The sequence below is a fragment of the Polistes canadensis genome, unplaced genomic scaffold, assembly GCF_001313835.1.
Source record: "Polistes canadensis isolate GaletaPanama2010 unplaced genomic scaffold, ASM131383v1 scaffold_24, whole genome shotgun sequence".
NCBI lineage: Eukaryota > Metazoa > Arthropoda > Insecta > Hymenoptera > Vespidae > Polistes > Polistes canadensis.
The window spans coordinates 559910-571437 of NW_014569571.1; the positions used below are offsets into that span (position 1 = coordinate 559910).

Consider the following 11528-nt stretch of genomic DNA (forward strand, 5'->3'; position numbering starts at 1 on the left):
GGAGTAGAAAAACTTTACCTACTACCACAATTAAACTGTCTCGTTCTATCTCAGAGAGTATCCATAGAACTCAACCCGATAATTGCACAATCGGCTTTATCGGTTTGGTCGATCGATTCACCTCATAAAAACGTACGTACGAGCCCACCACCACCACCCCCTATCGACGAATTGAAATCTCTCGAAACGAAACGAAACGAATATGAGCTCCGAGGATGAGGACGAGGAGGAAGAGAAAGAGAGAGAGGGAGGGAGGGAGGGAGGGAGAGGGGTAGATGAATATATACAGGAAAAAGAAATTTCCTATCTGTGGTTTTCGATTCAATTTCGAGCCGACGAATAGCGTAGTTGGTTCATCGGTTAATAGATATCCTCGTATAATTTACAGCACTAACAGTAGGATCATCCTGACACGTACCGGGTAAAAAGAAAGAAAGAAAGAAAAAGGGAGATAGAAAGAGAGAGAGATAGAGAAGAAGGAAGAGGATATACGGCAGGACGTGTATTATATTCACAGTTGCGTGCGTGCGCGCGCGCGCTCGCGCACCTAAGCAGGAAGATGCTGCGTTATAAAAAAGGAAAAAAAAACAGACAGGAAAAAAAAGGCCGAGGGCGACAAAAATGTATGAGAAAGGGACGTTCGCTCCCACACCGGCTTCTTCCTTCTGTCTCTCTCTCTCTCTCTCTCTCTCTCTCTCTCTCTCTCTCTCTCTCTCACTCTTTCTCACACACACGTTCTATTTCTTTCTCTTTTTTCCTCCTCTCTTCTGGCCATATGGCCCCTTTTTCCCTTCTATTTTTTAGCCACCCCACCTTGTCTCCCCCTCTTCCACCTCTCTCTCTCTCTCTCTCTCTCTCTCAGTTTGGTTTTTTTTTCTTTTTCTCCCTCTCTTTCATTCTTCTCGAACGACAAAAGTGGAGAGGCAACCACCCACGTGGGTGCATCGAGCGTCCACGTGCGTACATACGTCATCGTGATACGAGCAACTACGACCTTTCCAATCGTTCCATTCTTATGGATCTTTAAACAGTCTCCCCCTTTCTTCCTTCCCTTCTTTTTCTCTTCCTCTAACCTTCCTTCACTATACTCTTTTCTTTTCTTTTTCCTTTTCTTTCTTTCTTTCCATCCTTCTTTCCTTTCCTATAACTTCCAACAGTATTTCACATTTTAAAATTCAAAATAATTCTATCCTCGCGAAAGGATTAGAAATACTTTCCTCTATTTTATTTTCATTCCTTTCCTTCATTCTAACCAATTAAAAGGCATCGAACTCTCTCTCGAGAGACAATCGCGATTGCAGATCTTTCTTTTCTCTCATCTTCACTTTACGATCTTCCTTTCTCTCCTCTTTCTCTCCTCTACGCATTGTAGGCTTATACATATACACATGTACACGTATTCTACATGTATGTGTAAAACCCTCACCCTTACATTTTACCCTTGATGCATTTGCCGTCTCTTCCTCTGTCTATCCTTGTCTCTCTTTCTCTCTCTCTCCCCCTCTCTCTCTCCCTCTCTCTTCTCCCCCTTCTGCAAGTTCGGCCTCAGAGGATAGGGCCGGACCCTTCCTTCGTTTAGGACATCGCAGATGCCGCGCGCCCTTGTAGATTACTTTGCAGTGGTTCTCAACTTCTAGTTCTGTTAAATTATACGAAAGATCTGGGATATTCTTGATTATTTAGAATAACGTATTCCGAACAAACAATTGAGAACCACTGAATGAAATAGGGGAGCGAACCCTCCTTTTCGGAGAGCTTCCTTTATTCATCCCCTTAATGTGGGACCGAGTGGTTCGCAGGAACCTTCTACTAGCCACGCGATATATAGGGTAGAGTATTTATCTGACAATGTTGGTACGTAGACACATATTCATATATATGTGTATATATATATATATTGTGTTACCAGGATGCACTTGGGTTATATTCGCATCCACCCCCGAAATTTTTCTTTTCAACGTCCTAGAGATTTATTATCGTTATGATTTTATTATTTTCTGATTAACACTTTGATGATTATTATAGTTGGTGGTACATAGATACACATTAACCTTGAAAAATATTTTATATATATATAGTTTGTGTTGTTAAATACGCACCCACCCTATGTACAAACTTTTCTTCTCATCCTAGAAATTGAATATCGTTACGATTTTATTATTTTCTGATAAACACTTTGGTATCTGTTAAATATACATATACTTAATATTTGCTTCTACTACTGTATTTTTACACGCATACAAGATAAGAATTAGAAAAATTTAACCAAAATAGATAAATTTGTTTTGTTTATCTATTTTTTATTTTTTTTTTCTATTTTGGAATAACAATATTTTAGATCTACTTAAAATAATATGACCTACTATTAATATTAATAACATATCTTAATTATATATAATATAATTAACCGGTGGTGTAATTATTATTATTTATAATAATTAAAAAAAAAACAACAAACAACAAAATGAAACTATAATTACACAACACTAACAATATTAAATATTTCTTTCGGATTTTTTTTTAGAAGGACGGCGGGAGTTTAATAAATTTTAGACGAATATGGGAAAACTTGAGATTAATAAACTAGATTCAAATAAGATCTTGAGAACGGCGCGCACATCGTGCTTCATTATGAAAAACATAATTGGAGAGAAAAACATTGAGAGAGAAAGAAAGAAAAAAAGAAAGAAAAAGAGAGAGAGAGAGAGAGAGAGAGCATACATATATATATATATATATATGTATGTATATATATGCATGTATATTTATGTATGTATATATGTATGTGTATGTGTGCTCGCGCTCGGCCGCGCGTGTCGTTGCAAGTCCTTGAAGCTAGTTCATACTTACAAACGAATGCCCTGGCAATCTTATCCGACGTTCGTTGTTAGATAGCACGTCGCTAATCTACCGCGGACTTTACACCGCTCGACGTCGTGCTTACGTTCGTCATACAGGATCGCGATGACTCTGTCAAAAAAATACCTAACTTTACTTTATACTTTCAATTAGATACATCCTGGTTTCGAAAATCGTGAACTTTTTTTATTTCAACGACGTATTTCTCCAATCAATTTTTCATTCGATAAAGTTGAAAAAAAAAAAAAAAACAAAAAAGAAAGAAAGAAACATTTTATCTAAAAATCACAAAGCAACACTAAAGATGACATTCGTAGATATTTTATTTTATCGGATATATTTCGTATTAACTGTCGGTTCATTCGATATTATTCTTCTTGATTGTTTATTCCTCGTATTTCTATTTATATATATATAAGCGTCGATTTATTCAAAATTTTTCTATATAATTTTCTTTTCTTTTTTTTTTCTAATTTTAAATTAGAAATAAATTTTGTAAATTAATTTCAAAATGGAGATCGTGTTACGTATCATACGTACTAGCGGCAGGTTTTTTCTTTCATTGATCCTAATAATTCGATCTCTCAAAATAAATTGTATTTTATAGGTAATGACAAAAATATACACGTTCTATTATTTTCTAATATTTCTGTATTCAATGAATTGATGCTTAAGTTATTAAAAAAAAACGTTTAAAAGTGGTTATTAGCTGACGTCCATTAATAAACCTTTACGAAAACACATTGATAAATGAAATAATATAATTGGGGCATCGCGTTGTAATTATTAATCGAATAAAAGAAATTATGTTCGGTTACTTCCTCAAAAAGATTTATATTTGAAATTAAGGAAACTATCGTTGATTTATTTATAAAAAAAAAAAAAATAATGTCTCATGTTAATGCATGTTGCTGACGCTGTTTTGTTCGTCGTATCTACGTTAGTCGCCGCAAAGTCGACTGTTTTTCAAGCTTGGCGATCTCGCCGTTGCAGGTCGCTATCGTCGAGTTCCCTTTCGAAAATAACACGGCCGGTTGACGTCATGCCGTCACGACGACGACGACGATGATCGTCGTCGTCGTCGAAGCTTCTATACTCCTCCTCGTGCCTTCAATCTACAGCTCTTTGCAGCTAACACATTGTCATTATTTAAAATTACATAAACTTCCAATCATATTCTATCCAAAAAAAAACTACAATAAAAATTGACCCAACGAATTTAAATAATAAATAAAAATATCCAATAATACATTTTTTTTTTTTTATATTTGACGAGAATTTAATTAATTTTTTATTCGAAATTTAACGATTTTATTATTTCTAAAATAATTTCTCATTCTTTTTTTATTATTATAAATATTATTATTACTGTGTGTTGTTCCTGTTATTGTATTTAAATTTTAGATGAAAATATGTATATATAAAAGAAGGGAAAGATAATTGAGCTGTTTGAGAGATTTAAAATATTATTGTTAAAGTCGTGTAATATTGTACGACTTTTTAAGTTGATCGAGTACGGACCTGGTTAGATAGACTTCGACTCTTGTAGCAAACATTACCTCATCATCGCGCATAGCCGGATCCAACTCGAGTCTTCTTCACTTCTCTCCTTCTCTTTTTGCGTTCTTTCTACTTTACTCGAGTCGATCGTTCGTTCGTTCGTTCGGCTTCTCGAATCTTTTAGCTTTTTTTAATTCCATACGAGGAAATCGTCGAATCAATTTATACATACTCTTATACGTAGCTTTTAACGAGTAGATTTTCATTTCTACCATCGTCACACAATCTTTTTCTAATTAATAATTTAAGATAGGGAAGGGGCCATGTGGGTCATAATTGACCCTTTACAATAAAAGATTCAAAACTTGCGTTATAACAATTGACACGTTAAAAAATTAAATCAAAAGATTTCGTTCTTAATTAGATTTTCGTTAGAAAAAGATGGCTCGTTTTTTTATTTTTTTTTTTTAAATATTTACCAAACAAAATATTAACGCTAATATATTCGTTCGTACGCTCGTACGTTCGTGATACGTTCGTTTGAACCGACTAGATAACTCCGACTCGTGCGGCAAAGATTACCTCATCGTCGCACATAGCTGGATCCACCGCAAACCTTCTCCACTTATTTGTCATCTCTCTTGGTTGGTCTCTGATATGTGCTGCTTTTCGATGGATATATTTGCGCGAAACGTGTCTTCATTCGAAACTTCACGACCAGATAACACAACCACTACTTGTTGGGACAAAGAAAAACAAGAAAGAAACAAAAAATATACTCTAGCAATGTGGAAAGATTTGTGTAGAGGAAAACATGTAAAACGTGTCGATAAACGAACTTAAATTAAAACTGCTAACGCAAATATTAACACAAATACGACTGAGATATATATAACAAGTAGAAGAAAAAGAGGAAGGATCAAAAGGATAAATAAAAGCATAACATGAAAAGAAGAAGAAGAAGAAGAAGAAAAGAAGAAAATAAGAGAATGTATTCTTCGTATATACGATTTGGTTCCTCTCTTCTCGAGTTTGATTTATGGCGAGTTAAATAAGCGTGTGTTTCTCTGCGGCACACGACTAATCCGTTACGACGGAAGGTACCTCCCGGTTGGTGGTGGTGATGGTGGTGGTGGTGTGGCCACCCTATGGTTTACCGCGCTCGATTCAACAAGTGCCCGAGACCACGTTTTACGATTATCGGCTTTAAGGAGAAACACTACGGACCTACTATTATACCTACCATTTAACTCTTTCAACTGAGACACAGAATGAAATGACGATCAGACACCCTAAGACCTTATTTCAACTCTTTTAAGGGTTCTTATCTTCTTCTTACGTTCTCTTATTACTATTATTTGTTTTTTTTGATTCCTCTTTCAACATCAAAGCTTCTTACTCGTATTCATGCTGAATAAAAATTATTTCATATTTTTAAATAATATTCGCGAGAAAAAATGAAAGGAAAAAAAGGTACGCGGTAAAGTGAGTTTCCTTCTTTATCGACAACAAAAAATCTTGTACTTTTTTTTTTATCGAAGAATTCAACGAATCAATTAAGAGACTTATGTTAGTCTTTTACGAATTCTTTTTTATTTTTCTTTTCTTTTTTTTTTTTTTTTTTTAAAAATTTCTATCTCTCCATGATAAAATAAAATGAAAGAAGAGTCGTAATCGTCGTAAGGATTTTAAACACATATTTTATTTGCGGTTACCGTGATCTTTCTTGCCAACATTGTTAAAAAAGATTCAAGCGAGAAAAGAGTCATGGGTTACTCCCCGTCTCGTATCTGTTAAACAACGAGAATACGCGTGTTTTTTTGTCACATCAAATGAAACGTCATATGCATACCACGTGGATGAGACGGGCCGAGGAATGCACCGTAGGCGACATCTAGCGGTATTTCGACTAAACCTCTTGTCACGTCAGTGGCTATCAACTTAACATTTCTCTCTCTCTCTCTCATTTTCTTTTTTTCTCTTTTTTTTTATATATTTATTTGATATTTAAAAAAATAATATTTACTTCTCGATAAGAGAGACTTATTATTTATCGTTTTTGATTTCTTTTAACGTGGTCCACGTGGTTAATTGTCATCCCCCTGGCGTAGAATCTCCGTTCTCGATCAGCTCTAATTGGCTAACAACTTGAAAGAAAGAAATAAATGTCGCGTAAGCAAGGGTCAATGCTATTCGACACCTGTTACGAGACACCGAGCTCATTCGTATCCCCGCGAAATTCGTATCGTGCTGTGTTATCGTGATAAAAGAAAGAAAAAAAAAGATAAAAAGAAAGAAAGAGAGAGAAAGATGAGAGATGAATAGAAGTGCGTTTGTCATGACTGTGGGAGGTGAGGTGGGGAAAGAAGGGGGGAGGAGGGGGTGGGGTATAAGCAGAGAGGAGCGGGGGAGACCCGCATTGCTTGCTCGATCAGAGTTCTACGAGTTCTCCCGAGTAACAACGGTCCCTCTGTCCTTCCCTCTTGTTCATTCTATCTATCTTCTATCTCTCTCGCTCTGTGTTTCCCTTCAAAGTCCGACTCGATCATCCATTCCGACGATGACTTCTTCCAGAGAACGCGTGTTAGGTAGGGGAAAACGTCTGACGTCATTGAGCAATGTTCTGTCAGCAAGCCGACCCTCTGAGTCATTTCGTGTTTCGTTCTCGCTCGCTTTCTTGACTCGAAAAGAGTATCTAGAATCGGCAAGGTCTTCACGGTCATGCTATCATGTTTTGCCTGCTAACGCTCTTTAGTAACTCGGAAAATTATTTCAAAATTGCAACGAGCAAACGATTTCTTTTTCTTTTTCTTTTCTTTTCTTTTTTTTTTTTTTTTCTTTTAAACAAATTATTTTCCTATACATTATGAATAGGATAACGACTCTAAAGTCTCGTAATCGTGCGTGCTTTCTTGCACGAATGTATACTTTCACTTTTTTACTTCGAAGTAGTAATAGCATTAATATAGAAGTCAAAGATAGTCAAAGATTTGACGATAGTCCTTCGTTCCCATCGATCCTCTACCTTTCGCTAGAACGACGTTTTTGTATGTGTCAAATAATTCTTCTTATTTTCCATATTTAAACGTATTATAGTTAGTTCTAACATGAATGTATTATTTTTCAGAGTTGTGCAATGATGGGTCTGCAGGCCACGGCAGGAAAACGTAAACTGGAGGGAGGTGTGGGCTGCATGGAGTTCGATATGGACATGGGCGAAAGCCCGTCAAAGTTAGGTCGCGTTGAGGGTAGTTGGTGGGCTATGGAAGATAGCTATACACCGCCGCTCAGTCAGACGCAAGCATCTTATTACGATATGGAGGTATCGTCGCCCTGCTTGCAAGCTAATCCCTGTCAACCGACATCGGGGAGTAATCAACAGCAGCAGCAGCAGCAACAACAGCAACAACAACAACATTCGACGTCGCAGCAACAGCAGCAACACTCGGCGTCTCAACAACAGCAGCAGCAACAACAACAACAGCAGCAACAGCAACAGCAGCAATCGTCAACATCCCCGTCGGCAGCGAATGCCTCTACGGTGGTGCAGCTACATCATCACCCGCAACATTACTATCATCAACGCGGTGCCTCCGGTAGTCCGATTGGTAACAACGGTTACAACCAATTGTCGAGGCCTCAACCTCAATGGGGAACTCCCCATCATTACGAGCCGCCAACGATAAGACGTGAAGAGAACGGGAAGAGCTACCTCGAGTTGGGTTCGAGTTACCGCGCGAACGAAAGGTGCTGCGAGGGCTCCAGGTCGAGTTGGTGTCGACGAGGTAGAGCCTGCTATCGGCAGAGACGAATGACCGTTCTCAACATCTCTATGTGTAAATTGGCCAAGTACCGTCAGTTCCCCGATCCCAGTTTACATCGGTCGGTCCTCATTTGCAATACCCTAAGGTATTTGGAGCGCGAGATGGAAAGGGACAGGAGTCCACCGCCCATGGAACCGGTAATACCCGCGCCCATTGCGCAGCTTCAACCACCCGAACAGGGCAGGTTAACCCCATTCCCGATGCCACCAACTTCTTCCGGGGAGACGGACGCGGACTCGGGTATCGGCGATAGCGACGATAGCAGATCGATCAATTGGGGTAGTGTGCTATCGCTTTCCAGTCAGTCACCTCTCGATCCACTCAACAATAACGAGCTTCTCGACGTTGACATCGGACCAGACTTGGATCTCGACTTTATGCCTGGATGGAAATTAACTCCTCTATCGGCGGACGATATTCTTAGGAGTACGACGATACAGGAACAGCAGCAACAGCAGCAACAACAACAGCAACAACAACAACAGCAGCAACAACAGCAACAACAACATCACCATAATCACCACCACCACCATCATCAACACCAACAGCAACAACAGCAACAACAACAGCAACAGCAATTGCAACATTTAACCTCATCGAGCTGTGGTAGCACAAACGTTGGTGGTTCAGGTGTAAATAACGCGAGCAGCAGTAGTACGCACGAATCGCTTATGTGCGTAGGATCATAGCCCCCAATATTAACATCGTTGAGTCATCTCATCGATTTCTATCCCCTGACACCGCAAGGCAAATAAAGAGCGATTGTCATGGGGTCCCCTCCACACAAACACATATAGAGAAAGAAAAAAATAAAGGAGGAAGGAAGGAAGGAAGAGGCATTCGGGCCTCTTAACTCGGACCGTTCGGTCCCGTCCTCCAAAAATTTGTGCCTCCATCTGCACGTTTCTTCGGTTGCTCGCATCAATAACGAGCTTCGAATTTGATAGCATGGCGATCGAATGGCGTTATAAAAAACATTTAGCGAGGACGTTATACACGGGACCGAACTAGAACGAGTGAAAGTATGGAATATAGGAATGATATGAAGAGTGATAAGTAGAAGAAGAAGAAGAAGAGGATCAGAGCTCTCAACGTCCACGCCCCCGGGCCGGCGATGCGGTAGATGAAGAGAGTACCGAAGGAAAGAATGAGAAAGAAAGAAAGAAAGAAAGAGGGAAAAAGATTTTTGAACAGCTTGCCATTCCCAGTCGATTGCGACGGGAATTGACGAAAATCCAGAACCTTCTACTAGACTCCTGTTCCTCCTCCTACTCCTCCCACTCCTTAACCCCCTCCTTCTCTTCTTCCCTACTACTCGAAAGTCCCAGAAGAATCGATAGACGTGGTATCGCTCGCCTAGCCGGCCGGCGTTGAGAACTCTCCGTCGATTAATCGTAAGTCGCACGAAGAAGAAAAAGTAGATGAAAAAGAAGAAGAAGTAGAAGAAGAAGAAGAAAAGACACGTGGACCCCTGTGGCGAGAAAAAAAAACAGGGGGGGGGGTGTGTTGTATGCGAGAACGATCACGACCGCCGTGGCCTATATCTTTTAAGAGACGTCCTACGTACGACGCATGGATGAGATAATTAAAATAGAAACGGACACACGTACGTGCGTGCGTGCGTGCATGCATATACGCGAGCACGTATACATTTCTCTCAACGCTTATGGTGCTAGGGGTTGTGCGAGCCAGCCAACCTTGCTGGCTACGAAACCTGGTGCTCTTTCTTTATCGAGAACAGCTAACAAACGAAAGAGCTGAACTGTCTCTCTTTTTTCTCAATTCTCTCACTCTTTATCCCTTTCTCTCTAACTCTCTTTACTCACTCGCGCACACACTCTCTCTCTCTCTCTCTCTCTCTCTCTCTCTCTCTTTCTCTGATTCATCGTCGATTATTTAGATTAATTCCGAACATCATGTTGCATCTCCCCCGAATCGACGATAAGTTTGAATTCGAGATAGAGATGATTTAAGAAAAAAAGAAAAAGAGAGTTGATAGAGGGTGCATGGAGGATGGTGGAGGAAGAGAAGGAGAAGGAGGGGTAGAGAGAAAGAAGGAATGAAGGTCGGAAACGTGGCGCGTGCCGATCCTTGAAACGGGAAATCCCGGCGCTTACGATTCCGACGCGCGACGCTAAACAATTACGTACCTGCACATTTCGAGATATCGGGATAATATAAAAATAAAAAAAAAAAAAAACGAAAAAAAAAAGTTGTTAACCCCCCGGTGGTTGTAGTTAGCGATGGCGGCCACCCTCGCGCCACTGATCTCCCCGTAATAATGTATCATAATGTATCTATGTACACACAAACACACACATACACACGTATATAAACCAAGCGTGGCCCCGCTTGCCACATACGCCCCCGCCGGAGGGAAAACTCGCTCGATTAATGACGACGACGACGAATGACACGACGACCGATCACGATGACGACGAGATTGAGAATTTAGTCAGGAAGAAGAAGAAGAAGAAGAAGAGAAAAGAAAAGAAAAAAAAAAGGAAGGAAAATGTTCTACTCTCGTTCGTGTTTACTCTTGGCAGCAGAGACGTTGACTCTCGTCGGTGCGATATCACAATAATAAAAATAAATCAATCGAAATTTTTACTTACTCGGGGATTGTGTTGTGTTGTTTATCGATCGACTCAATTTTTATTTCTATCGCAATAGTTCGCGAAAGGGGTTTTTTTCTTATTTTGTGGAATAAGAGGGGGATGGAGGGGGGAGGGAGAAGACGACGGGGTTTTTCATAGGATTTCAAACGATTACATATATATATATCGAAACTTTCATAACGAAGCAACGACGTTGAGTGTGGAGTCTCGCGCCGCCAAATGGGGGATCGATCGAGAAAGAGAGAAAAAGAGAGAGAGAGAGAGACAGAGACAAAGATAGAGACAAAAAAGAAAGCTAAGAAGAGAGATAGAGAGAGAGAGAGAGACTTGTTCGATAGAAAAAAAACAAAACAAAATAAATAAAAAAGTGCACGCATAGCAGAGATATGATGATATATTCGTTTGTTACAAATCGATTTGGTGTGTATGTCGTTCGTAGAGAAAGAAAAACGAATTCGCGTGAGAGATCGGTAAAAATGGTGAGGAATTCCCTTTTGGGAATTTTAAATAACAACAACAAAATACCGATCTCAAATCTCGTGGATCATCGATCCCGTCGTACTATTTTACATCGAAAATGAGAGAAAGAGAGAGAGAGAGAGAGAGAGAGAAAGACCTCAACACAACGTATATGTGAACATGCGAAGAAAATAGAAAGAAAGATAGAGCGAGTGAGAGAAAGAGAGAGAGAGAGAGAGAGAGAGAGAGAGAGAGAGAGAGAGAGAGA

The 11528-nt window shown here is 39.5% G+C and overlaps 1 protein-coding gene across 2 annotated transcripts in view; it reads left to right on the top strand.

The window, feature by feature from the left end:
- Window positions 1–11518, top strand: part of LOC106783671 (probable serine/threonine-protein kinase yakA) — a 33764-nt gene extending 22246 nt beyond the window's left edge. For both annotated transcript variants that reach the window (XM_014742430.1, XM_014742431.1), the window contains one exon: window positions 7487–11518. In XM_014742430.1, coding sequence (XP_014597916.1) covers window positions 7487–8872 — 1386 coding nt within the window. In that variant the 3' untranslated portion in view covers window positions 8873–11518. The remainder of the gene's footprint in view (window positions 1–7486) is intronic.
- Window positions 11519–11528: the final 10 nt, after the last annotated feature.